The sequence below is a fragment of the Pezoporus occidentalis genome, unplaced genomic scaffold (assembly GCF_034315485.1).
Source record: "Pezoporus occidentalis ecotype Australia unplaced genomic scaffold, CSIRO_AGI_Poc_V1 ctg138, whole genome shotgun sequence".
NCBI classification, from domain to species: Eukaryota; Metazoa; Chordata; class Aves; order Psittaciformes; family Psittacidae; genus Pezoporus; species Pezoporus occidentalis.
This window is the reverse complement of record NW_026913188.1, coordinates 310,649-337,647: the sequence shown is the minus strand read 5'-3', so window position 1 is coordinate 337,647 and position 26,999 is coordinate 310,649. Positions and strand designations below refer to the sequence as shown.

At 56.6% G+C, this 26,999-nt stretch overlaps 2 protein-coding genes across 4 annotated transcripts in view; one reads left to right on the top strand and one right to left on the bottom strand.

The window, feature by feature from the left end:
- Window positions 1-5,631: 5,631 nt before the first annotated feature.
- Window positions 5,632-13,040, top strand: IRF5 (interferon regulatory factor 5). Its single transcript, XM_062609474.1, has 9 exons — window positions 5,632-5,736; window positions 8,055-8,246; window positions 8,859-9,048; window positions 9,628-9,683; window positions 9,788-9,812; window positions 9,894-10,133; window positions 10,671-11,060; window positions 11,992-12,110; window positions 12,181-13,040. The coding sequence occupies exons 1-9, from the start codon at window positions 5,647-5,649 to the stop codon at window positions 12,421-12,423; spliced, it is 1,545 nt and encodes a 514-aa protein (XP_062465458.1). The 5' UTR covers window positions 5,632-5,646; the 3' UTR covers window positions 12,424-13,040.
- Window positions 13,041-13,318: 278 nt separating this feature from the next.
- Window positions 13,319-26,999, bottom strand: part of TNPO3 (transportin 3) — a 28,283-nt gene continuing 14,602 nt past the window's right edge. The window contains exons 5-23 of one of the 3 annotated variants that reach the window (XM_062609452.1): window positions 26,757-26,900; window positions 24,903-25,078; window positions 23,624-23,762; window positions 21,966-22,112; window positions 21,310-21,417; window positions 20,895-20,986; window positions 20,039-20,178; window positions 19,763-19,954; window positions 18,962-19,053; window positions 17,986-18,062; window positions 17,644-17,704; window positions 17,106-17,246; window positions 15,542-15,658; window positions 15,093-15,187; window positions 14,796-14,952; window positions 14,446-14,613; window positions 14,215-14,327; window positions 13,689-13,774; window positions 13,319-13,574 (exon numbers count right to left, since the gene is read on the bottom strand). In XM_062609452.1, coding sequence (XP_062465436.1) covers window positions 13,714-13,774; window positions 14,215-14,327; window positions 14,446-14,613; window positions 14,796-14,952; window positions 15,093-15,187; window positions 15,542-15,658; window positions 17,106-17,246; window positions 17,644-17,704; window positions 17,986-18,062; window positions 18,962-19,053; window positions 19,763-19,954; window positions 20,039-20,178; window positions 20,895-20,986; window positions 21,310-21,417; window positions 21,966-22,112; window positions 23,624-23,762; window positions 24,903-25,078; window positions 26,757-26,900 — 2,220 coding nt within the window. In that variant the 3' untranslated portion in view covers window positions 13,319-13,574; window positions 13,689-13,713. The remainder of the gene's footprint in view (window positions 13,575-13,688; window positions 13,775-14,214; window positions 14,328-14,445; window positions 14,614-14,795; window positions 14,953-15,092; window positions 15,188-15,541; window positions 15,659-17,105; window positions 17,247-17,643; window positions 17,705-17,985; window positions 18,063-18,961; window positions 19,054-19,762; window positions 19,955-20,038; window positions 20,179-20,894; window positions 20,987-21,309; window positions 21,418-21,965; window positions 22,113-23,623; window positions 23,763-24,902; window positions 25,079-26,756; window positions 26,901-26,999) is intronic. The other 2 variants (XM_062609450.1, XM_062609451.1) reach the window with 2 other exon arrangements.

Here is a 26,999-nt window from a genome sequence, read left to right as displayed (position 1 = left end):
GCGCAGAACAACCCATGGGATCACGGCATGGGATGATGGGAAATTAAAGCTCCTCCAGTCCCAACCCCTGCCACGGGCAGGGACACCTCACACTAGAGCAGGTTGCTCCAAGCCCCTGTGTCCAACCTGGCCTTGAACACTGCCAGGGATGGGGCAGCTTCTCCATCACCCATCCCAGTGTCCCGGCACCCTCACAGGGATAACTCGCCTCTGATTTCCCATCTCAACCTCCCCTCTCTCAGCTCGAACCCATTCCCTGCTCTGTTCCAGAGCCTGGGGGTGTCGGAGGAGCCAAAATCCCGCTGCCCGGAGCCGGGATGAGTGCAGGCTTTAATATAGCCATGAGCAGCACATCCCAGGGTCAGCGCCCGGGGGCATAGGAATGCCCCAGCTAATCCCGACGGCTATTTAGGGAAGCAGAGCAGAAGGAGGCCCTTTGCACAGCGTCCTGGCATTCCTCCGCGTCCCGCCTGGCTGCATTCCCAGCCCGGCACCCGCTCCTTCCCGGCCGCTCCGGGACCAAACCAGCACGGATCCGGGATGGAGGGGAGCGGGCCCTCACCCCACAGGCACTAACATCCATAGGGATGGGTGAGGAGCGGGTCCCCGGCCGCTCCTCCGCCCTCCCGCGGCGCTCGGGGCAGTGGGATGATCCGTCGGGAAGGCATTCGAAGCCGGTGATCTCAGGGAGCAGCAATGCGAGGGAGCTGCCAACGCGCTGCTGGAGCCCCGGGAGCGCCGCTTCCACAGGGAGAAATGTCCTTGTCCGTGCACGGAGCCGTAACCGGGCACTCGGAGTGGGGCTCCGGACAGGGGATGAGGGTGGGAATGATGCTTCCAGCTCATCCCTGCTCCCACTGCGAGCAGGGTGCGTGCCAAAGGGGTGCTGAACCCCCCAAACCCCTCCTGCTTCCCATCCCAAACAGCTTGCTGCGGGCACAGTGGAGGGGAGCACGGAATGAGTGTGAAATGCCTGAAACTTGGATTAGGATTTGTTTTCCTGGGTGGTTTTTTAAGGAATAAAGGAGTTCTGTGCTCTTGACCTTGCCCCCTCCACTGGGACGTGTCCTCTTCCCGATGCTGTTGAATGAAGCTGCCTTCCCATGCTCCGGGGTGTTGGATTTTCCCATCCCCTGGCTCTCTGCTGAATCAGGGATCTTAAGCCAAAACCAATAGAGAAAACAGGGAATTCCTGTTTCCGGAGTAGATTGATTGAATTAAAGCCATTTAAATCATTCCAGTGAATCTCCAGCTAAACCCTCCAATGAATCCCAGCCCGTAACCGTGGTGTTTGCCTGTTTTAATCAGTTCCTTATGGATACTACCAGGGAGCAGCGACCGGGATGTGCCCACATCCCAGCGCAAGGGATGGGAATCCCCTGAGGCCAACCGTGTGTCCCCAGAGGGGCCATCCCAATGCTGCAGGATACCCTGGACTCAATCCATGGATCCCTCCTCCACCTCTGGTGCTGAGGAGCCAAAGCAAAGCTGATCCAGTCTCCCTCTCCTGGAAAACCGGGATATTTCTGCATCATTTCAGCCTCTCAAGCACACAACACCCTTAAGGAGCTCTTTGCCGTGGTGCTTCCACGTTATTCCTCCAAAGGGAAGACAGCAGCACCCCAGTGGCACATGGGGTCTGGTGCTGGTGCCTGCCACATGGGGACCCCTCTTGGTGCTTCCTGACTGAGCTCATCCCTTAAATCAGTGCCGGGATCCGGCCTTGGGATGGATTCAGCCGCCGGGAGTTAAACACAAGCAGCTCCTGCCCATAAAAAGAAAAGGGCTTTGGGCTTGGAATCACGGAGCCGCGCACGCAAGCAGCGGGGAATGCTCCCGAAGGATGGGTGCTGGGAGAAGGGACCTGGCACCGGCCTCACAGCGGGGCTTCATCCCTGCCCTCCGAGGGGGAAACACGCTCAAAGCTTCACTTTGTGTGATTCCACTCTTTGGGAACACGGTCCTGCTGCCCAACACGCATCCCGGACCTGGGGTTAGGACTATGGAAGTGGTGGTGTCCATCTATTCATCAAGCGGGCCACAGATTCCTGCCTATCTCATGGCACTGGGGCAGAGCTGCTCCAGTCAGGGCACAGCCCAAACTGATGGTCCCTGGGAGCCGACTGGACATTCCCTCCTGGAATGGGGTGAGGAAACCAGGATCAGGACACCAAATCACCTGCAGAATCAGCATTGGGACCCACTGGAGGAGCCTGAATGAGGGGAAGGAAAAAAAGGAAGTCATTCCCATTGGAAAGCCACATGTTCCAGGCAGGAAGACGAACATCACCTCGCTGGAGACATGGCCCGGGAGATCAAATCCACACTTAAAGGGTTGGGTAAGGAGGTGTTTGCATGAGAACAAAGCCAATCCCACCGGTGACCATGTATCTACTGCACAGGAAAACGAGGTGCTGAGGTTCTCCTCATGGATCTCCTCATTGTCCTTGTCATTAGCACTGGGTGCAGTGCTGGTGTCCTCAGCATAAAAAGGACATGGAGCTGCTGGAGCAAATCCAGAGGAGGCCACAAGGATGCTCAGGGGCTGCAGCACCTCCTGTATGGAGACAGGCTGAGAACACTGGAGATGTTGAGCCTGGAGAAGAGAAGCTGTGTGGAGACCTCAGAGCAGCTTCCAGTGTCTGAAGGGGGCTCCGAGGATGCTGGGGAGGGACTCTTCATTTGGGACTGTAGTGACAGGACAAGGGGTGAGGGGTTCAAAGTGAAACAGGGGAAGTTCAGGTTGGAGATAAGGCAGAAGTTCTTCCCTGTGAGGGTGCTGAGGCGCTGGCACAGGGTGCCCAGAGAAGCTGTGACTGCCTCATCCCTGGCAGTGTTCAAGGCCAGGTTGGACACAGGGGCTTGGAGCAAGCTGCTCTAGTGGAAGGGTTGGAACTGGGTGAGCTTTAATGTCCCTTCCAACACAAACCATTCTGTGATCCGTCCTTTCCTCTTCTCCTTCATTCACCACCCACAACGCCCTCAAGCACTTCCGATGTCCCCAGGATCCATCCTTCTGTCCACCCTTAGGTTGATCTCCACCAGCCGGACGGCACGGAGCAGGACAGCGACCTGGGAGCAGGCATGGGCCAGGATGTCCATGAGGGGATCCCCCAGGTCCTGGAGGCCACGGAGGAGCTGGAGCAGGAACAGCAGCAGTGGCTGCAGGAGGCTGCTGAACGTGGCCACCAGGAGGGGCTTCAGGACGTGGTCACCAATGGCTGTCACCAGCCCCACCAGCAGCACCTGCAGAGAGGGGGGTTTGGGTTGAAATACTTGGGTTTGGGGGGTATTTGGTGGCTTTTGGTGGCCTGAGGCGTGGTGGGGACACTGTGAGGAGCAAGTTAATGGCAAGGACCTCCCCAGTCTTCTGAGAGACACCAAAACCGAGACCAAGAGGCAAGAATCTCACTATGGGAGAAGATGGAGGTAACTGAAGAACATGCAGCTTCTCCTCCCAAAACTGGAGTGTTCTGACATGGAAATACCCACAGGAAAGGAAGGAGAAGGTTCGTCCTCAGGGTGGTCACCACCCCTCATCACCTCCTTTTGCCTTGTCCCCACTGAGCCACCCCAGACCGGGCATATCAATGGTGGGATGGTTCCTGGTTTCGTGATGTCACCGGGGGGGTTGGAGAGGAAACCTTCTGGGGCAGCCTCAAACACGGTTCCCGTTGCACCCAACCTGCTCAAGGCCAGGCTGGACACAGGGGCTTGGAGCAACCTGCTCTAGTGGAAGGTGTCCCTGCCCATGGCAGGGGTTGGAACTGGAGGAGCTTTAAGGTCTCTTCCATCCAAAACCGTTCCATGATTCCACCATCAACCATTTTGTCTTTCTGGCCTTGGGGCTTTGGGTTTCTTTAGAGAACAAGCCCATAAACATCTCCACGCTGAGCCTGAGCTTCAACAAGCCGCAGATCATCAAGGCAAAGGGGACTGATGGATAAAACTCAACAGAGATTCAATAAGATGGAGGAGCCTCCATTTGAGGCTGGAGGGACCAAGTTCTCACCTGGACCACGGATTCACCAAGGAACCGAACCAGCTCGAGCAAGAAGGCAGCGAAACCATTGACCAGAAGCCGTGGGATGGCGAAGCATTCCCTCAGCTTGTGCTGAAGCATCTGCTTGGAGCTGTCATGGAGAGAAGGAGACGTGAACCCACGGAATGAATGGAGCCCAGGACAGCAGCGGTCTTGAGGAGCACTTGGATGTCACAGAAGCCTGGAATGGTTTGTGTTGGAAGGGACCTTAAAGCTCCTCCACTTCCAACCCTTTGCCATGGGCAGGGACACCTTCCACTAGAGTAGCTTGCTCCAAGCCCCTGTGTCCAACCTGGCCTTGAACACTGCCAGGGACGGGGCAGCCACAGCTTCTCTGGGCACCCTGTTGTCTCACCAGTGCACACTGGAGCATCTCCCACCCAAGCTGGTTTTGAACCATCCTGGAGGCACCATCCCCAGTGCTGCGGGACCTGGATAATGATGGGATGCCTGGAAAACCCCCTGGAAGAGAGGTGTTTCTCATCCTGCATCCAGCTCTGGGGCAGCAGCACAAGAGGGACGTGGAGCTGTTGGAGCAAGTGCAGAGGAGGCCATGGAGATGCTGCGAGGGCTGGAGCAGCTCTGCTCTGGAGCCAGGCTGAGAGAGCTGGGCTGGGTCAGCCTGGAGAAGAGAAGGCTCCTGAAGGGGACACCTGAGAGCAGCTCCAGTGCCTAAAGGGGCCAGGTTGGACGGGGCTTAGTGGAAGGAGGCCATCAAATCCGGGATGAGAAGGAGCCAAAGGGGGTGTCTTACCGCCCTTTAATTAACTGATGATTCAGTAACTCCGTGCCCTGAGGCACCCGCCGCATTCCCGGAGGTGGGAATGCCGCGCGCTCCCTCTCACGGCCGCCGGGAGAGACTGAACCGAGATTTCCCCTGCCATGAATACAAACAGGGCTGGAAAACGCTGGGAGGGGGGAACCGGTGCCGGGTCGGGAGCAGAACACGCTCTTGGGGACGGTTTCCGTTCCCGGTGGATGGAGCGAAGGGGGAAGCGTTTCCTCTGGGATTTCATGCGGATAACCCCAAAATACTTTTTTTTTCCCCGAAAATAAGAAAATGAAAAGGAAAGTGAACTCTCTGCACTTCCCGGAGCGGGTGGGAACGGGGGTGGGGAGGGGGAAACCCCCCGCCCGTCCCGTTTCCTTCCCCTTTCCCCAACCCTCTGCCCGGAAGCACCTAAAAATACGTGGAAAAGCCCCAGATTTGCAAGTTAAAACCGCGGTTCTCCCCAGAAGGGGAAGCGCGCCCGGCCCCGCACCACGTCACCCCCAGCGCCCCCCCCCCGGGACACCCCCGGTACCGGTCTTGGGGTCTGCTCCAGGGGCCGGGACGGGGGGAACCGGCGGGGGCCCCAACAGCATCGCGCTGACGCCGACGGCGGCGTGGCGCGCCATGAGCCATGAGGGGGGGCGCGCCACTGGCTAAGCCACGCCCACACGGCGAGGCCACGCCCATCATGCGCATGAAACCACGCCTACCACTTGAAAGCGTATTCATAACCCAAGCCACGCCCATCACGTTGCCAGGCAACAGCCCCCGCTGATGGGCGGGGCTAAGGGGTAAAGACACGCCCACGGGTGCGTGACAGCGAGAGCAGCCAATGAGAGCAGAGGGAGAGGCCCCGCCCTCGCCCCGCGCCGCGCCCACGCGGAAGCGCCGAGCAGCGGCAGCGAGCGCGGGCTGGAGCGCGGTGAGTCCCGGAGCCGGTTCCGACGGGTGGGACCGTGTGTGACCGTTTGTGACCGTGTGTGACCGTGTGTGACCGTTTGTGTCCGTGTGTGACCGTTTGTGACCGTGTGTGACCGTTTGTGACCGTGTGTGACCGTTTGTGATCATGTGTGACCGTGTGTGTGTGTGTGACCGTGTGTCCATGTGTGTCCATGTAACCGTGTGTGTCTGTGTGTGACCATCTGTGATCATGTGTGTGACCGTGTAACCATGTGTGTCCGTGTGTCTGTGACCATCTGTGTGACCGTTTGTGATCATGTGTGTGACCGTGTGTGACCATTTGTGTCCGTGTGTGTCCATGTGTGACCATCTGTAATCATGTGTGTGACCGTGTGTGTGTGTGTGACCGTGTAACCATGTGTGTCCGTGTGTCTGTGACCATCTGTGTGACCGTTTGTGATCATGTGTGTGACCGTGTGTGACCGTTTGTGTCCGTGTGTGTCCATGTGTGACCGTCTGTGATCATGTGTGTGACCGTGTGTGTCCATGTGTGACCGTGTAACCGTGTGTATCCGTGTGTCTGTGACCACCTGTGTGACCGTTTGTGTCCGTGTGTGTCCATGTGTGACCATCTGTGATCATGTGTGTGACCGTGTGTGTCCATGTGTGACCGTGTAACCATGTGTATCCGTGTGTCTGTGACCACCTGTGTGACCGTTTGTGATCATGTGTGTGCCCGTGTGTCTGTGTCCATGCCCTGTGTCCCAGTCCCATATCCCCATATCCTCATGTCCCCATATCCCCATGTCCCATATCCCATGTCCATGTCCCCATTACCATGTCCCACGTTCATTTCCCCACACGCACATCCCATATTCCATGCCCGTGTCCCCATGTCCCATGCCCATATATCCCCACACCCCCTTGTCCCCCATCAGTTTCGTTTCTCTGCAGCAGCTGCAGGTTCTGCTTTCGGGTGCTGGCTCACGCGCGTGCCCCCACCCATGCCATGAGCTGCCCAGGCCTCAGCCCTCACACACGTGTCACAGGGCACATGGGCCTCAGCACCTCGTACCCCCGCACACACACCTCACAACCCAGCCAGGCTTCAGCCCCTCACACGTGTCATGAGCCACGTGGGCTCAGCCGCTCGTGCACACACACACACACACACACACACACACATTGCACACACACATTGCACACACACACATTGCACACACACACACACACACACACGTGTCATGAGCTGGCAGAGCCTCAGCCCCTCATTCGCACCTGTCACAAGTTAGCCAGGTCTCAGACCCTCACCCATGTCCCACAGCTGTGTCCTGTGTCCCTTAGCCTGTTATCCTGTATCCGTTAGCCCGTGTTATCCCATGTCCTGTGTCCCTTAGCCCATGTTATCCTGTGTCCTGTGTCCCTTAGCCTGTGTTATCCCATGTCCTGTGTCCCTTAGCCTGTTATCCTGTATCCATTAGCCCATGTTATCCTGTGTCCTGTGTCCCTTAGCCCGTGTTATCCCATGTCCTGTGTCCCTTAGCCCATGTTATCCTGTGTCCTGTGTCCCTTAGCCTGTGTTATCCCATGTCCTGTGTCCCTTAGCCCATGTTATCCTGTGTCCTGTGTCCCTTAGCCTGTGTTATCCCATGTCCTGTGTCCCTTAGCCTGTTATCCTGTATCCGTTAGCCCATGTTATCCTGTGTCCTGTGTCCCTTAGCCCGTGTTATCCTGTGTCCTGTGTCCCTTAGCTCGTGTTATCCTGTGTCCTGTGTCCCTTAGCCCATGTTATCCCCTGCCCTGTGTCCCTTAGCCCGTGTTATCCCATGTCCTGTGTCCCTTAGCCTGTTATCCTGTGTCAGTTAGCCCATGTCCTGTGTCCCTCAGCCCATGTTATCCCATGTCCCTTAGCTCATGTTATCCCATGTCCCTTATCCCATGTTATCCCGTGTCCCTCAGCCCATTATCCCATGTTCCTTAGCTCATGTTAACCTCTGTCCCTCAGCCCATGTTATCCCATGTCCCTTATCCCACATTATCCCGTGTCCCTCAGCCCCCGTTATCCCATGTCCCTTAGCTCGTGTTAACCTGTGTCCCTTATCCCACATTATCCCATGCCCCTTAGCTCGTGTTAACCTGTGTCCCTTAGCCTGTGTTATCCCATGTCCCTCAGCCCATGTTATCCCATGTCCCTTATCCCACATTATCCCATGTCCCTTAGCCTGTGTTAACCTGTCCCCCTCAGCCCATGTTATCCCATGTCCCTTATCCCACATTATCCCATGTCCCTTAGCTCGTGTTAACCCGTGTCCCTCAGCCCATGTTACCCCTGTCCCTCAGCCCCCATCACCCCACGGGATGAGCGCCCCTCCGCGCCGCGTGCGGCTGCGGCCCTGGCTGGAGGCGCAGGTCAGCAGCCGGCGCTTCCCGGGCCTGCGCTGGCTCGACCCCGGGCGCCGCCGCTTCGCCATCCCCTGGAGACACGCGACCCGCGGCCCCCCGGAGCCCCCCGACCAGCACAGCATCTTCAAGGTGAGCGGCGGGGGCACGGGGGTGACAACGGGGACACATGGGCGGATACGTGAGGGAGGCGATGGGGTGAGAAGGGGACATAGGGTGACAATGGGGATGGGGGATAGGGGTGACAAGAGGGACATGGGGGACGTGGGCTGGGGGTAGTGGAGGGACAATTGGGATGTGGGGTACAAGACGGAGGTGATGACATAGGCTAGGAATGATGGGGTGACATGGAGAATGGGGTGATGAGGACATGGTAGATGAGGAGATGATGGGGTGACATGGGAAACAGGGAATAGGGGTGATAGTGGGAACCCAGGATTGGGTGACAGGGAAGATGGGGTGACAAGGGGGACGTGGGGGACACAAGATGGAGGTGACGGGGTGGCAAGAGGGACACAGAACGGGGGTGATGGGATGACCAGGGGGATGTGGGATGACAGCGAGGGGGTGATGAGGAAGAGGTGGGAGATGGGGGTGATGGGATGAGAAGGGAACTCGGGCCGGGGGTGCAGGCACTATGGGGTGACCATGGGGACCCGGCATGTGGGTGCAGGCGCTATGGGGTGACCGTGGGGACCCGGCATGTGGGTGCAGGCGCTATGGGGTGACAGTGGGGCTCCGCAGGCGTGGGCACAGGAGACAGGGCGGTTCCGGGAGGGGCAGGACGAGCCAGACCCCGCCAAGTGGAAGGCAAACCTGCGCTGCGCACTCAACAAGAGCCGTGACTTCCGCCTCCTCTTCGATGGCACCAAAGCGGTGCCGCTGCGGCCCTACAAAGTCTATGAGCTCTGTGACCGGCCCCCCCGTGGCACCGGTAACGGGGGACAGGGGGAACTGGGGGTTTTGGGGCATCCCGGGGCGGGGGGGCAGCACCACACAAGGAGGCAGCACCCTCTGAAGCTCCAGCACCCCATAAGGATGCAGCACCCCATGAGTCCCTCACACCCCATAAAGATCCAGTACCCCATGAGTCCCCCACATCCCATAAAGACCCAGCACCCTACAGTACCCCAGCACCCCAGGACGCTTCAGGTGCCCCATAGTGACCTGACACCCCATGAATCCCCTACACCCCAAGAGGCTTCAGCACCCCAAAAAGCTTCAGCACCCCACAAGGACCCCACATCCTGCGGTGCCCTAGCACCCCATAGGGACCCAGGACCCCTCAAAGCCCCTGCACCCCAGAAGGCAGCATAACCCTATGAAGCTCCAGCAAACCACAAGTCCCTGGCACCCCATGAGGTCCCAGCACCCTACAAGTCCCCAGCACCCTGTGGAGCCTCAACACTCCACAAGTCCTTAGCACCCCACAGCTCCCCCTGCACCCCAAAATGCCCCAGCACCCTATAACCCTCCTGCACCCTAAGCCCCCCCCATCCATCTCCCCTTGCAGATGGGGGGCCTGAGGACGACTACGACTATGCTGAGGAGGAGGAAGATGTCAACCAGGTACCTGGTGATGAGGTGTCAGGGTGGGGGGACCCCAAAGTGGGGACCCGTTGGGGGTGTCCCTGCACCCCAAATCCCCATAACCACCCGTTGTCCCCCTGCAGCTGCAGATGACAGCTCTGAGCATCAGTGGTGAGTGGGGGCAATGGAGGGACATGGGGAGCATCAATGGGACCATGGTCACCCTCTGACCCCTGCTCTGTGCCCTAGATACCCATCACAGGGGGGGGGACCTCCTGCCCCCTTTCAGCAGTGGCTGCTCCATGGGACCCTTCTTGCCACCCCCCCTGGCTGCGGAGCTGGGGAGCACGCATGGGACCCTGGTGGAGTTAGGGGGTGCTCACGGGACCCCCAAGCTGCCCCCCCTGGGGCCGCCACCTGCCTGCCCACTGGAGCCACCCCTGGAGGACCCCATCCCCAACCTGCTCATCAGCCCCCACATGCTGCCACGTGAGGACAGGGGCACTGGGGGGTGGCCATGGGCATGGGGTGACAATGGGTTGGCCACGGGTGGGACTGGCTATAGGGCGGATGGTTGGAGGTGGCCATGGAAGTGCTTGGAGGTGGATGGTTGTGGGTGTGGGGTAGTTGGATGGAGGTGGCCATGTGCATGGGGTGGCCATGGAGTGGCCATGGAGTGGATAGATGGAGGTGGCTGTAAGTGTGGGATGGCCATAGGGTGGCTGGTTGTAGGTGGCCATAGGTGTGAGGTGGTTGCATGGAGGTGACCATGGGTGGTGGGTGGCCATGGGGCAGCTGAAGGAGGTGGCTGTAAGCGTGGGGTGGCCATAGGTGGAAGGTTGCCATGGCTTGTCTGGAGGTGGTAGCCACGGGGTGGCCACGTGTATGGCGTAGTTGGATGGAGATGGCCATTGGTGTGGGGTGCCTATGGGTGGCAGGTTGCCATGGGGTGCCTGGAGCCGGTGTCCATGGCTGCGTGTGCCCATGGCTTGCTCCCCACCCCTCACCTCTGCGTGGCCCCGGCAGTGACAGACCTGGAGCTGCAGTTCCAGTACCGCGGGCGCCAGGTCTGCGTGCTCACCGTCAGCAACGCGCAGGGGTGCCGCCTGTTCCACGGCAGCCTGGAGCCCAGCGCCGCGCAGGAGGAGCTCTTTGGGCCGCCGGCGCTGGAGCAGGTCCGGTTCCCGGCCACCGACGCCATCCCCAACGAGAAGCAGCGCTTCTACACGCACCAGCTCCTGGACGCGCTGGACCGCGGCCTCATCCTGGAGCTGCAGGGCCAGGATCTCTTTGCCACGCGCCTCTGCCAGTGCAAGGTGTTCTGGACGGGGCCCTGCGCCACGCACCGCGCCGGCCCCAACCCCATCGAGAGGGAGAAGAAGACCAAGCTCTTCAGCCTCGAGGGGTTCCTCAACGGTGGGAGGAGAATGGGGCTACGTGAGGATGTTGGGGGAGATGGGGGGGACACGAGGTGGCACATGGGGATGTGGCGGGATGAGGTTGTGATGGGGAGATAGGGCCATGGTGGGACCAGCTTGGAATGGGGGACACCAGGTGGCCCATAGGGATGTGGTAGGAGCAGACTGGGATGAGAGAACACCAGGCAGAACATGGGAATATGGTGGGACCAGGTTGGGATAGGGGACACCAAGTGGCAGACAGGGATTTGGTGAGACCGCGTTGGGACAGTGGGACACCAGGTGGCCCATAGGATGTAGTGGGACCAGACTGGGATGGGAGGACACCAGGCAGGATATGGGGATGTGGTGGGACACCACATGGCATACAAGGATGGGGTGGGACAAGGTTGAGATGGGGGACAACAGTGAGGATGGTGGTGGGATCGGGTTGGGATGGGGAACACCAGGCAGCACGTAGGGACGTAGTGACACCAGTATGGGATGGGGGACATGAGATGGCACATAGGGATGTGGTGGGACCACAGTGGGATGGGGAGACACCAGGCAGCATGTGGGAATATGGTGGGGCACCATCTGGCACACAGAGGCGTGGTGGGATCGGGTTGGGATGGGGTACATCAGGCAACACATGGGGCCATGGTGGGACCAGGTTGTAATGGAGGACACCGGTGTGGATGGTGTTGGGACCAGGTTCGGAGGGAGGACACCAGGCAGCACATGGGGATGCGGTGGATCCAGGTTGGCTTGGGGGCCACTATGTGTCACACAGCGATGCGGTGGGACAAGGCTGGAATGGGGAACACCAGGCAGCACAAAGGGACATGGTGGGACAAGGCTGGGATAGGAGCACACCACCAGAGATGCTGGTGGGACGCACCGATGGGATGTCCCATCCTGCCCCTCACCACGGTGCCCAACCCCTGCAGGCCTCATCCTCTTCCAGAAGGGCCAAACCACCACCCCCCCACCCTTTGAGATCTTCCTGTGCTTTGGGGAGGAGTGGCCGGACCAGAAGCCCAAGGAGAAGAAGCTGATCACGGTGCAGGTGAGGGGCCGGGAGGACACGGGGGGGGTCCCGGGGTCGCACCGTGCTGACCGTGGTGGTGATTCCCAAGGTGGTGCCAGTGGCGGCGCGGCTGCTGCTGGAGATGTTCTCGGGGGAGTTATCCTGGTCGGCCGACAGCATCCCGCTCCACATCTCCCATCCGGACCTCAAGGACAAGATGGTGGAACAGTTCAAGGAGCTTCACAAGCTTTGGCAGAGCCAGCAGCGGCTGCCACCACCACCACCACCACCACCGGTGATGGCACAACCAGCGTCTGGCCCCGCCGCTGGTACCTGGGTGCTGCCCCAGTGATGTGGAGGGACACAGGGAGGTGGGAAGCACCACCATGAAGGCCTTTGGGGTGGTGACCCTCCATCCTGGCACCATCCAGGGCGATGGAGCTGGGCCACCCATCCCGATCCCTTGGGTGCCACCACCTCCTTGGTGCAGCGTGGAGGTGGGATGAGGCCACGCTGGACCTGGAACCCCCTCAAGCTGGAGTTGTGGCCACCAGCTCAAGCTCCTCAATGAGGAAGCTCCCATGAGCTTGGAGAGAAGACCCAGGGCGGGATTTGGGGTTTTCAGTTCTCTTTGTTCCAGGTTTTTTGTGGTTTTTATTGTTCTCGAGATGGCTACAACACCCCTGGAGGGCCCAGCATGCGCCCCAGCCCCGGCCCCGCGCGCAGCTCCACCCCGCCATGAAACCCAGAGAACCCCAAATCAAACCAAAGAAAACCCCAAAACAAGAAAAAAAAACCCCAAAATAGAATATATATTTCAAGAGTCTGGCCTGCCTGCGTCTTCTCCAGGAGGTCACCACCAGGCAGGACGCGGCAGCGCAGGGAGGACCGAGCCGTGGCCTTCCACTAAACCTACTTTAAACCCTGACCTTGTCTCAAATAATGCTCAATTCTTGCTTTTCTTGGTCATTTTTTGCTGCTTTTCCAATTTTTTTTTGGTGTGTCTCCATAGCACAAAGTTCTTCCTCTTCGTGCTCTTCTACCGAGCGAATCCGTTTCCCTCTGGTTGGTGTTTTGGTGGTGAGGGGTTGGTTGAGCTGGTTGTTGAGTTGAGCTGGTCGTCGAGTTCAGTTGGTTGCTCTGTTGGTTGTGTGGTTGAGTCGGTTGGGTTTGTTGAGTTGACTGGTTGACTTGGTGGTTGAGTTGGCTGGGTTGAGTTGATTGGTTGGTTGAGTTGGGCTGGTTCATTGGTTGAGCGGTTGACTGGGTTGGGTTGAACTGTGGTTGAGTGGTTGGTTGGTTGGGTTTTCTTCTCCCCTCCCTATTGTTTGGTTTCTCGTTTCGGGAGCCGACCTTCAGGAAGTGAATCCGCCGGGATACTCGCGCTGTCCTCCCGCCAGCTACAGGCAGTGGAAGAGCCCCGTGGCCACGATGAACTTTGCTGATGGTGGGACACATTCTTGGGGTTTTCTTTGTTTCCTGTCTTTGAATTCGAAGACATTCCTGGGCATGTTGGGAAGAGAAAGGCAAGTCCCTCTTCCCATCTGCCTCTTCTGGGTTGGCACAGCACCATGGATGTGACCAGCACCCACTTGTGGTCTCACTGGTGGCTCTTACCTGGGAGACAGGCGCCATGCCGGAGCTATCGGAACAGGCGGGTGAAGTCCCTCAGAGCCCAACACACTTGTCTACATTCCTCACCGCTGCAAGACAATGGGCAGGACATCAGGGAGACATCATGGGGTGATGTTAAGGGGATATTTGGGAAGTGGGAATGGTGTCCTGCACCCGGCATGGGACGTCTTGAGGGTACACGATAGTGACCAGGAGCATGGCAGTTTGGCACTGGGATGGTGGGCAATGGCAAATGTTGGATTTGTGGTCAAAAGCCCCCATGACCATCACTGGAGGGGACACATAACACGAACCCAGCTCTGAAGGGCTCATAAGACCAGATAAACATGCTCAGTGATGGAAAGGGCAACATTGTGCCCCTCAAAGCAAGGCTTTGGGAGTGTTCAAGGCCAGGTGGAACGGGGCTTGGAGCAACCTGCTCTAGTGGAAGGTGTCCCTGCCTGCGTCAGAGGGTTGGAACTGGATGTTTTAAAGTCCCTTCCAATCCAGCCCATCCCATGACTCTCACCTCGTGACCTGCTTGTGGAAGTCCGTGAGCTGTTTGTGTGTAACCTGGATGGCTCCTCCCGTCGTTTCCTTTGGTAGACCCTTCAGTGAGTTCTCCAGCCAGCGACAGAAGGTCTGCAGGAAGCAGGACATAACTGAGGCTATGGAGCCACAGCCAGCTCCTGCATCCTGGTTTGGGGAAGTTTTGGGATCCATCCATGCCCGTCACCACCTCCCCATGCTGTCCCCTCACCGGCCGGTCGATCTGCATGATCTCCCAGAGCACCTCGGCGACGTCAGGCAGGGTATAGGGTGGGAGGCAGAAGCAGCACGTGTGCAGGAGCTGGTTGACAAGCTGCTGGCCCAGTTGGTTCATCACCTGGTTGATGAGCTCCTTTCGCACTTCAAAGTCTTCCTCATGCTGCGGGAGGAAGGAGAAAGGGGGTGAGAAGAGCCTGGGGATGGGGACACGGTGCTCCTTGCTTGATGGCTTGGCTACAGCAGTGGGACAACGCTCATGGGGGACCACAATGGCAAAGGATGATGAGAATGGCATTCCAGCTCCATGGAGGAAGACCTTCCCCACTGAGGAACACAACTCACATCATTGGCCACCCCGGTGTGGATGAGATCCCGTAGGAACTTCATAACGCTGCAGTTGGCATCCCGGTGATCCAAGGTGGTGGCAGCAATGGCCCATTGCAGGATGGGGATCATCACTTGGCTCCGTAGCAAGGTGACAGGGCTGCGCTGGATAAACCTGGCCAGGAAGAGCACACACAGTCACCACCACCCTGCCCATCCCCAGGAGAAGGCAGGACCTTCTCCCACTCTATGACTGCCCCCATGGGTGCTTGAGGACCAAAGCTGGGGTGTCCCGGTGCAGCAGAACGTGGTTACCTGGCTGCTAGTCGAAAGAGGTCATCCACGGTGTCGGGGTGGTTCTGAAGGCCGTTGGGTTGCTCTAGGAGTTGGAAGGTAGGGATGCACAGAGCCTAGGACAAGGGTTGTGGGGAATCCATTAGTTGGGATTACACACCAAACTGCTCTGATCTCTCTGACAGGGAGATGTCCAGCATGGACCACAACAGAGTGGATCAGGCCCTGGGTTCTCCCAACAGCCACCATTTACATTGGATATTAGGAATTCCTTCACCCAAAGGGCTGTCCAGCATTGAAAGAGGCTGCCCATGGCAGTGGTGGGGTCATCATCCCTGGAGGGGTTTAAGAGACGAGTAGATGTGGCACTTGGGGACATGGTTTAGTGGTGGGCTGGGTTAATGGTTGGACTCAATGGTCTTAAAGATCTTCTCCACTCTGTCCACTGGGTGGTTGAGGTGGGAACCCACCTGCAGCATGTCGAGCAGCCCCTGCCTGCAGCCTTCCTCCATGCCGTACTCGTCCACCAAGATGCTGCCCAGGTAGAGGAAACAGGAGTGCTGGTGGGCCCTGTAGACATTCACCATCTGTGGGGAGACACAGGAGACACTCCATGGTGAACCATGGGAGGATGAAGCCATCTGGTGACCTCCCAGCATCTCGAACAGGATCTCCATGATGTTCCCACCATCTCCCTTGAGAAAATCCAGCTCTTGTTGAGCACCAAGACAACATCCCAGCTTGAAAGACCTTCCCCCAGCCCCATGGGATGGTCTGAAGTACTTGCTCTGGTCTCAATCTGGTCCTTCAGAGCACCTCCATTCTGCAGCTCCCAAAGCCAACACAGCTTCTCCTTGCTTTTCACCCTTCCTTAGCCCCATGGAAGCACAAAGAGGACACCCAATGTCGGACTGAAGAGTCACCTCTTCAAGGAGCCTCACCGTATGGAGTTTCACACATACCTTTCAAATCACAGCTACACCTACAGGGCTCCAGCCTACAGAGCTCCAGGCAGAGCTCAGCTCTTTCCTGCAGCTAAAAGGCTCTCTCTGCTCCTCAAGGATTTATGTAGGAGCTTCCCAAGACCACCAGCATCTACCACAGCCTGGCCATGCACCACTGTGTGACCAGCTGCCCACACGACCAACTGGAGACTGGTAACAACTGATGTCCCTAGGGGGTTCGTGTTGGACTAATCCTGTTCAACATCTTTGTCGTGACATGGACAATGGGATCAAGCAGCCTCAGTGAGTTTGTGATGACACCAAGCTGTGTGGTGTGGTCAACGTGCTGGAGGGAAGAGATGGGATCTAGAGGGACCTGGACACACTTGAGATGTGGCCAGTACTTGAGCTCAGAGTCCCCTATGTGCTGGGCTGCATCAAAAGGAGTATGAGCAGCAGGTTGACGGAGGGGATTCTGCCCCTCTGCTCTGGTGAGACCCCACTTGCAGCACTGTGTGCAGTGCTGGTGTCCTCAGCATCAGAAGGACATGGAGCTGTTGGAGCAAATCCAGAGGAGGCCACAAGGATGATCAGGGGCTGGAGCAGCTCCTGTATGGAGACAGGCTGAGAACACTGGGGCTGTTCAGCCTGGAGAAGAGAAGCTGCGTGGAGACCTCAGAGCAGCTTCCAGGGCTACGAGGATGCTGGGGAGGGACTCTTCATCAGGGACTGGAGTGATAGGACATGGGGTGATGGGTTCAAACTGAAACAGGGGGAGTTCAGGCTGGAGATAAGGCAGAAGCTCTTCCCTGTGAGGGTGCTGAGGCGCTGGCACAGGGTGCCCAGAGAAGCTGTGGCTGCCCCATCCCTGGCAGTGTTCAAGGCCAGGTTGGACACAGGGGCTTGGAGCAAGCTGCTCTAGTGGAAGGTGTCCCTGCCCGTGGCAGGGGGTTGGAATTGGAGGAGCTTTAAGGTCCCTTCCAACACAACCCAGTCTGGGATTCTGTTGTTCTAAGAGGTTTCTGGATGCAACCCCCAAGCCAGGGGTGTTGGGGGGGAGAAGAAGGTGCTGAGGAGGTGGTGTCCATACCTGGGTGACGAGGGGCTGCAGCAGGGCAGCAGAGCCTTTGCCCACGCAGCGCACGGCAAAGCGCAGGCAGCGGCAGCACCGCTCCACGATGCGGTTATCGGCACTGTGCTTGTTCAGGGTCTCCGACAGCACGGGCCAGATCTGGGGGTGGGGACATGGGAGAGGGGTTAAAGCTCAACCTGGTACATGGGGTATCCCCATCACGTCACCCTCATCCCTGTACCCTCACGTAGATGCCACTCGTGTCCCAAACCGAGGGGCACCTCTGTTCTGGGACACATAAATCAGCTTTATGGAGGAGTAAGAACCTCAAGAGTAGGTTAACACCTCCAGTGCTCCAAACCTCACAAGAGAAGGGACGTTAAAGAACCTGGGACATTCCCAGGGTCAGGTGGGGTTTGAAGACCCAAATCCCTGCTTCCAGGAGGGAAGGGGCTCCACCAGCAGCTCCTCTCCCCAATACAGAGGTGATGTTGGAGACTTCCATCCATCCCCCTGTGGAAATTCCTTCCCCAAATCCATCCCCAGCAGCACTTACTTCCTGAATGACTTTTTGGCACGGATGGATCTGTCCATTTTCTACAATGGGGTTGGTGTGTCTGTGGAAAGGAGTGAAGATTCCATGTTATCTTTATCAAACGCGTGGGTTTGGTGGCCAGAAGATGGGTTTGGAGCCCCAAGCACCCACCAAGGCTGCTGGAAAAGGACCAAAAACTGCCTTAGAGGGTCTGGAAAACCTTCAACCTGGTAAAGAAGGCCATAAGAAGAAGAACTCCGTTCTTTTTGGGTCTAGAAGGAAATGAGCCACCACTAACTGGGTTTAAGTCCTGGGACGGTCAGGTTGGACTCACAACTCATGTCCCAGCCCCTTGTTCCTTACCTAAATATGACAGCGAGTCGATCCAGGGGCACAGTAGGGTCTGAGGAGAGGCCATTGCTTGGCTCCTGAGAGAGCAGCTGGAAAACAAGGGAAAATAATGGGATCTGGGGACTTTGGGCAGCCCCACTCCAAATGAAGACTGAATAAACACTGCCTGGCACCAGAGCCCACCAGCAGCACCTTCACATCTCCTCTGGACCCGAGCAGAGCAGACAGCTCCTCAGCCCTTACCCAGGCAGCTCCTAGCCTCAGCCACATGCATGAGGTTATTCTGAAAGCTCAGAGCAGCTTCTTTTCACCTCCTCCCCATTCAGAACCTATTCAAAGGGGTCTCTGAAGGAGAATGGAGAAGAACCAAGGTGGAAGAGAAGCCTGGGAGCTGCTAGGAGCGGGCAGGAGCTCTGCGGAACCCCTCTTGTGCAGCTCCAGGTCACCCTGAAAAGACACAGGATGGACACATCCCTTTTCTTGACGCTTCCCTCCCTCTTCCTTGCCATTATCTGAGATTTCTACTCTGTTATCGTGGATCTGCACGGAAGTGTCACTAAGGGCTACCATGTTTTGGCGACAGGCGGAATGTGACCTTCTGGGACTATGTGTGCAACAGGGGGGTCAAATTCCCATGTCCATCCTGGAGATGCAGGGTAAATAAGAGCTGCCAACTGCATTCAAGGTAGCTTCAGGAAGGCTTTTTGGCTTCTAGCACCTAAACTGACGTCTAGGGACTATTTTCTTCTCATTTAACCCATCCCATGCTCTTCCAGCTATATAGTTCTCATCCAGAAGAGACTTAGGGACAAGTTTGGTCTCAGTTCTGGTCTCCTCATACACCTCTGACTTTGAGGACACACAACTGCTGCAGCAGATCAAGCCACCAGGCAAAGATGGAACCACAGCAACTTGATGGTCTCCATCCATCCCACCCAAACCAGTGATGGACAAGGAGCAGGTCAAGGTAGCTCCAACCAGGATATACCTTCCTGAGCGCCATCACTTGCACGGCACAGAGTTCACTGAGGCATTCTGCTATCTTCTCCAAGGGGAGCCTGGCCAGGACCAAGGCTGTCCCTGCAAGGCAAGACAAGACAGGCTCAAGGAGCAGGAATGCAATGTGGGAATGTGGCTGGGGAAACACAGCATGAGGGAGGTTCTCAAACAGCTCTAGGGAAAATCTTCCTGAGACTGAAACATGCTTCTGTGCAGCCTGTTCTTGGATGGAACCAGACACCAAAATACCTCTGTAGGGTGAGAAGAAGGAAGGGAATCTGGAATGTGGGAGAATTCGAATGATCCTTGACAGGACAAGAGGAAATGGCTTTAACCTGCCAGAGGGGAGACTCAGATGAGCTCTTAGGCAGAAGCTCTTCCCTGTGAGGGTGCTGAGGCGCTGGCACAGGGTGCCCAGAGAAGCTGTGGCTGCCCCATCCCTGGCAGTGTTCAAGGCCAGGTTGGACACAGGGGCTTGGAGCAAGCTGCTCTAGTGGAAGGTGTCCCTGCCTGTGGCAGGGGTTGGAAGTGGATGAGCTTTAAGATCTCTTCCAACACAAACCATTCCAGGATTCTATGATTTCAAAGTGTTTTCCTCTTACATTTCAAGTTCAGAGCAGGGATGGAGATAGATAATAAACCCATGAAGTGTCTTTTCTACCTCCTAACCGAAGAGAAGACTAAAGGGGACACATGGGGTGCCTCAGGACAAGCTGAGCCACTCTCATCGAAGAAAACCCATGTGAAAACAGGCTTGACCCCCAAAATACCCCCAGCTTGATGTGCTCACCCTTGAGGAGCCCCACAGCAGCCTCTGGGGAGAGCGTGAAGGAGTCGAGGGACCGGGCGATCTCCAGCAGCCCATTGAAGTGCTGAGCCATGTGGTCCCGGCACACGGAGCAGATGTTGTGGATGGCCTTGGCCGCCGCTGAAGCCAACCTCCTGTCACACAGCCCCTTCATCAGGTACCCCAGCACGGGATCTGCAGAGGGAGGGAGGTGAGGAGGGTCCTGGAGCCCCTGCCTGGCCATGGGGCAGCGCGGTGGGGTGGCAGGAGGAGACTCACCCAGGAACTGAGGGTTTCTGTCCACCACCTCGCTCATCTCGCCCACCAGCTCGATGCTGGTGTAGCGCACGGCCGTGTGCACTGTCTCAGGGAGGCGAACCACTCCCTCCAGCACCTCCACCAGCGTCGGGTTGTTCTCCCTGGGCAGGGGAAGAGGCAGCCAAGGTGGGCTCCATGGATCAGTTCCATGGGGAAGGTGTTGTAATGAACATGGTCTGACTGCTGGGTTGCTTGGAACCAGCTGGGTAAACACTGTGGTGGGGTGGGTGTTGTTGATGTGGGTTGGGTACAAGCCTCCTGGGAGACCTTAGAGCAGCTCCAGTGCCTAAATGGGCTGCAGGAAAGCTGCAGAGGGGCTTTGGACAAGGGCCTGTAGGGACAGGCCAAGGGGAATGGCTTTAACCTGCCAGAGGGGAGACTGAGATGAGCTCTTAGGCAGAAGCTCTTCCCTGTGAGGGTGCTGAGGCGCTGGCACAGGGTGCCCAGAGAAGCTGTGGCTGCCCCATCCCTGGCAGTGTTCAAGGCCAGGTTGGACACAGGGGCTTGGAGCAAGCTGCTCTAGTGGAAGGTGTCCCTGGAGGTTGGACTCAATGATCTTTAAGTTCCCTTCCAACCAAAACCATTCCATGATTCCATTATTCAAGTCCCCAGTGCATGCAGAAGAGACCCAAGAAGGCCCAACTGCTTCACACAGTCCCAGCTCCATGCTGGACCCATATTCCTGGCCAGGAAGCTGAAACCTCCAAGAAAGAGCCATGCTATGATTCCATATTAGTGGTGTCCCCACAAAACTCACTTGGAGGCAGGTCCTGACCCCACAGCCCCTACAGACACGAGCAGTGTGGTCATCACTCACTGGTCAACGCTCTTGGCTATGGAGGCCATGATGAAGAGGACAGCTTCCGTCACCTCCCAGGGGGGGTTCCCATCCTTCAGCGTGGCATAGAGCTGCAAGGGAGACGATTGGTCATAGAAGAAGCTACAAACACATCTCAGGGATATGTGGTTGTGAATCCCACCCTGTGAGAGCACCACGTGCTCCTCACCTCCTCCCATACACCTGAAACACCAGGCTCCAGGCGTGGACCTGCACAATGCACACACAACCCTGGAATGCTGGGACCACAGGAGCTTTCCCATGTGGTGTGAGGCCTCCTGATCCTCCTGGAACTGTCTCCTCCACCTACTTCACTTCCTTGTGCATGAGATGTGTGTGACCTCCTCCTCATCCCAAAGGCCATCAGTGCTTCATGATGCTCCTGCAAACCCACCTGAGCAAAGCACTCCACTGAGCCCACCAAGAAGATGAGGTCTTTGACCAGGTCCGAGACCCGCATCCGGAACTCCCCAAAGTCATCTGTCTCCTCTGGGACACCTTCCTAAAGGGATGAATAACAGGGTGTGAAGCTCAGAGGAATCCAGGTTCTCACTCAATCACAGAAGATGATCACAGAAGATCCATCATTCCTGCCCTCTTCTCCCTGGATTAAGCTACTGAAGGGTATTTGAAGGAGATCCATGCACACACACTGTGTATTCCTGCTCCAAAACATAGATGAAGCGATGGGAATCAAGGGGATGAGGAGCTTCAAGGAGGATAAAGCACCCCACAAGGAGGAAGAGCTGTGACTTATGCAAGCTTTATCCTGACCAAAACACCCCTGAGCAGGGAATGAAACAAGTCCCAAAGTGGGAACAACCTAGGGGAAAGCAGGAGAGGGTCATCCTGCAGGAACCAGACACCAGGTAGCTCTGTTAGGACAAGACTTCATGAGAAGAGCTTTAACACAACAGTTCTCATCACTCCCAATTGTCCCTCTCTGCGGTAACTCCTGAGCCCTACAGCTATGGAAGGTCAGCAGTGAGGATGGGCACATCCCACCATCCCAGCTGCTTCTAGAGGGAAGGAAAACCAAGGCAGCCTTACGTGGTCTGAGTCAAGCTGGCAGTGTCTGGCCAGGGCATGGAGAAGGCGCTGGATGTAGGCTTTGAAGATGCTGTGGATGATGGCATCATCCGTCTTGTAGAGGTGCTCCCCAAGTCTGTACCAGAAGTTAAAGGAAATTTCTACCACCTATTTGGGGAGAAAACTTGTTACCAACACAATTCTCTCTCCTCTTTGCTCTGCTGATGCTCCCTAAACCTCTCTGCATCTGGGGTACCACCAAGTCCAATCAGTGCTTCACCACGAGGAGCAGCTCCAAAAGGGATCTGAAACAGGCTGAGTGCACCTGAAAGCCTGTGAGCAGTGAAGCTCTTCTGCAAACCTAACACTGGAGCACAAGAAACATCTCTTCCTGCCATCACCTCCTTTCACATCATTAAACCTGCCGGGAGGAGGTTTTAATCTGCCTGATCCTGGCAGGATTTGTGCCCTTCTGCTGTCTCTGCTCATCCATCAGGAGGTGTTTAACACTTAGCCTGACCCAATGAGCTACAGAGCATTTTGCTCTCCCCACCAGAGCCACACTGGTGGAAGGATTTCACCACCTACAGCTGATCCTCACCAACCACAGCCTTGCATCTGATGGCCTGATGGCCACCACGGGGTTGGGCTAACAACATGAGGGAGATGGCAACACCATACAGAAGCAAACATCTCCAAGAGAGCAGCTCAGGCTGGAATGGGATGTTGCTCCAAAGCCTGCTCTGGACAGGGCATTAGCTCAGTCTAGACCCACCTCCCATCCATCACTTGAGGGACTGCATCCCCCCCTTAAGTACAGAAGGAAGGACGAGCATCCCAAAAATCCCAGTTGGCACCCCTCTGCTCCCCACATTGGATTGAGCCCCTCCACAAAGGAACCTCCATCTGCTGAAGTCTTACAGTGCCTAAAGGGGCTGCAGGAAAGCTGGAGAGGGGCTTTGGACAAGGGCCTGCAGGGACAGACCAAGGTGAATGGCTTTAACCTGCCAGAGGGGAGACTGAGATGAGCTCTTAGGCAGAAGCTCTTTGCTGTGAGGGTGCTGAGGCGCTGGCACAGGGTGCCCAGAGAAGCTGTGGCTGCCCCATCCCTGGCAGTGTTCAAGGCCAGGTTGGACACAGGGGCTTGGAGCAAGCTGCTCTAGTGGAAGGTGTCCCTGCCTGTGGCAGAGGGTTGGAATTGGAGGAGCTTTAAGCTCCCTTCCAACACAAACCATCCCGTGAAATCACCCAGGGATCAGCTACTAGGATTTAGCAAAGCTTTGGAAGAATAAATTGGGGTTTTAAGGAGCTCATCTTACACATAAAGCTCTGTACTTAAGGCAGGGTATTTGGGAAGCTCTGATGCACAACGTCTTTTCACTTCCTCAGAGGGCAAGTTTCCCTGAGCCACACTGCAACCCCCACAGAACTTCACTTGCACACGTGCAGAGAACACTAGGGAGGGTTTTGGTGCTGTACTCACAGCCCCACAAATCCAGAGGCTGGGAAAGGGAAGCAGAGCTGGATTCCTGCCTCAAAACCCAGAGCTGGTGCTCCAAAGCCAGCAGCTCACAGGAACTGAATCCTCCCAAGAATTGGCCATAGAAGAGGAAGGTTTCCTTCCTGCTGACTCAACTCTGGAGCAGTGAGAGCTGGTGAGGACAGGAACCCTGACTCACCTCGTACTGCGGGTGTCCCGCACAGATGAGCAGCAGCTCCAGCGTCCTCAGGTCTCCCAGCCCTTGGCCTGGGGTGCACACTATCTTATCCAGGAAGGTCTCGCAGAGCTCGGTGAACACACGGCAGTAGTTGAGCACCCTGGGGAGGAAAAGCAGCAAGTCAGAGGGATGGACGTGGGATCACGCAGCCCAGCACGGAGAGGTTGGGGCTGCGCAGGTAACACACTCCTGAGCTTCAGCTCAGGCCAAGAAACACCAAGTTCTGCTTCAGCTTTCAGTTAGCAGCTGGGAAACAAAAAGGGGAACTTGGCTTTGCTCAGTTAGGTGAAAACACCCAGTTCCAGTCAGCAAATGTTATGAAATTCTCACATCACCCATTGCAGCTGAGAAGACTTCTCTAAATCCACAGCATGGGGCAGGGGGACATGTGAGCAGCTTGGGTCTAAGGCAGCCCCATGAAGATGCCAAGTTTCAGAAGGCAAAGGTACAAACCTGCTTTAAAAGTACACCCAGAATGTCCCGAAGCCCAAGCACTGGGTGGCACTGCTCTTCTGATAGAAACAGTTCAGTGCTGGAGTTTGAGATGATCTATGAGCCTACTCTGCTTGAACATGGTAATGAAGGCAAAGGGGAATGGCTTTAACCTGCCAAAGGGGAGACTGAGATGAGCTCTTAGGCAGAAGCTCTTCCCTGTGAGGGTGCTGAGGTGCTGGCACAGGGTGCCCAGAGAAGCTGTGGCACAAACTGGCCTGGAATCAACTGGGGCTGAAGGTCGGGGGGGGCCCATCAGAGCAGCAAGGTTTTGTGGCTGCAAACATGCGTAGAGCACGCAGGTCAATGTGCTCCATCAAAGTATGATGGCTTCTGTTTCTCCTGAGACAAGAATGAGGAGCTCTTGACCCAGTGGCACATCCAGTGGGAATAGCTGACCTGGGTGTGGGTATCTGGAACAACAGGTTGCTTCTAAACTCTATTTTAAGGCTGGTAAAGCATCAGCTGCAGCTCAGGACGCTTCCTTGCACTTAACCAGCCCCAGGGAACACCAACACCACACCCAGAGCTGCTGACAGTCCAAACTTGAGCCCAGCCTCATGCCTGGAGCATAAACTGGTGCACCAAGGCCAAGGAAGTCATCTGCACACTTGTCTTTGCTCCACAGACACTTATTTGCATTGCAGACTTCAGAGTGCTGCATGGAAACCAACACCAACTGCATACAGGTGCCAGCACAGTTAATGCTGGTGCTTCTCCTCCCTTCCCAGGTTGGAGGCTCACTCACTTGTCCAGGTCCTCCCGTGCTACAGCCATGTGATAGGCACTCTCCAGGGTGAGGACCCCCTGGAAGAGCTGCAGGGCCAGGGGCAGGTTGGTCTCCACGTTCTCGATGGCATAGAGGGCTGAGCACACACAGTCCGAAGCAGCTTCATGGAGGTTTGATGATGTCTTGTCTTGTTGCTGCAAGGAAGGAAGGAGAAGAGCCCAATGATCGTGTTCTGGAGTGACATGGTGATGGACACACAGGGGTTTGTTCTTCTTGTGCCCAAGATCCATTGTAGAGGTTCAAAACTCCCCACAACTCACTCCCACCAGCCCTGCAAAGCCTGTGCTGCTTCACCAGCCTGGACGCTTGAGGTCCAAACTGACCCCATCCCACTGAGTCTTCCTTGAGGGAGGGGAAAACCCCATCTGAAATCCATGGAAGCTCAGAAGGAAAGAAAACACAAGTGCTGTTCCTCAGGGGTTGCGTTGGGACTGATCCTATTCAACATCTTTGTTGATGACACAGACAGCAGGATCGAGCACCCTCAGTGAGCCTGCTGATGACACTGAGCTGTGTAGTGGGGTCATGCAGGAGGGAAGGGATGGGATCCAGAGGGAGGCAACTGAATCCAGCTCTGGAGCAACAGCAAAAGAGGGACATGGAGCTGCTGGAGCGAGTGCAGAGGAGGCCATGGAGATGCTGCAAGGGCTGGAGCAGCTCTGCCCTGGAGCCAGGCTGAGAGAGCTGGGCTGGGTCAGCCTGGAGAAGGCTCCTGAAGGGGTGAAGGGGAGACCTTAGAGCAGCTCCAGTGCCTAAAGGGGCTGCAGGAAAGCTGGAGAGCGGCTTTGGACAAGGGCCTGTAGGGACAGGACAAGGGGAATGGCTTTAACCTGCCAGAGGGGAGACTGAGGTGAGCTCTTAGGCAGAAGCTCTTCCCTGTGAGGGTGCTGAGGCGCTGGCACAGGGTGCCCAGAGAAGCTGTGGCTGCCCCATCCCTGGCAGTGTTCAAGGCCAGGTTGGACACAGGGGCTTGGAGCAAGCTGCTCTAGTGGAAGGTGTCCCTGCCCATGGCAGGGGTTGGGACTGGAGGAGCTTTAAGCTCTCTTCCAACACAAACAAGGCTGGGATTCTGTGATCTTGTACTCTCTGCTGCTGAGTGCAGTCCATGGAGGTGGAAGGCTCACTGATGGCAGCACAGCAGGAAGGTTCCTGCAGCCCAACACCTCCCTCTCTACAGCAGCTCTGCCTCAGCCCAACACACTACAGGCAGCAGTGACCTCTGCTGTCCCCAGCTGCTTGTGTCCTTCCAGCTCCACAGGAAAAGCCAAGATTCCCAGGGGAGCATGGAATGATCTCATAGGGGTGGGCTGCTGAGCTGGGTGGTTGAGTTCAATCAAGTCAGGGCATCTGCTCAGGAGAGATGTCACAGTCTTTCCAAGAACAGGGAATGGTTCTCAGCTCTGGGCTCATATTCCCTGGATCAATCCAGAAGAAGGGCAGGAAAGAGTAAAACCAAAGGAGCTGCAGAGCCTCTTCCTTCCACACAAACAGCCAAACACACATGATGTTCTGCGATGTTCTGCAAAAGCTCTCAGAATACTTTTGGTCCATCAGCTTTGTCTCCACATCAAATTCCTGCACTAAGGACCAAGTACACAGGCAGAGGAAACTCCTAAGGGTACTTTTGGTTTCTCCCTTGGGAGCTTGCTCTTCCCTGCCTGCTAGCAGAGCAGGCAACCTGCCTTGCGGAGCTGATGGAGGTAAAAAAGCAAGCAGTGGATTGCTACTCGAGAGAGGAGGGATGAAACCCACCTTCCCCACCTCCTGGTCCTCAAAGCCCATCAAACCCTCATTGCCAAGAGGAATACTCACCAGCACCTCGAACAGGAGTGACAGCAACTTGCTGTTTGCCATGAAGGTGCTGTCCAGGACGCCCAGGTTGAACCAGCTCCCCAGGCACCGGAAGATCTTGATGAGCATCTTCTCGTCATTGCCTGCTTTCTCCACACATGTCATCTACAGCAGGACAAGGAGGAACCAGTTAGGAACCCAACAGGTAACCCCACAAGCAAAATAACATCTAGTTCTTGGAAAGCCATCCTGGAGTGTCCACAG

Bases quoted from the DNA above. Each gene is read 5' to 3' on its own strand.
- IRF5 (XM_062609474.1), top strand. From the start codon at position 5,647: ATGAGAGCAGAGGGAGAGGCCCCGCCCTCGCCCCGCGCCGCGCCCACG. The intron at 9,813-9,893 runs GTGGTGAGTGGG...TCTGTGCCCTAG, and splicing joins GATGACAGCTCTGAGCATCA to ATACCCATCACAGGGGGGGG. The intron at 12,111-12,180 runs GTGAGGGGCCGG...GTGATTCCCAAG, and splicing joins AGAAGCTGATCACGGTGCAG to GTGGTGCCAGTGGCGGCGCG.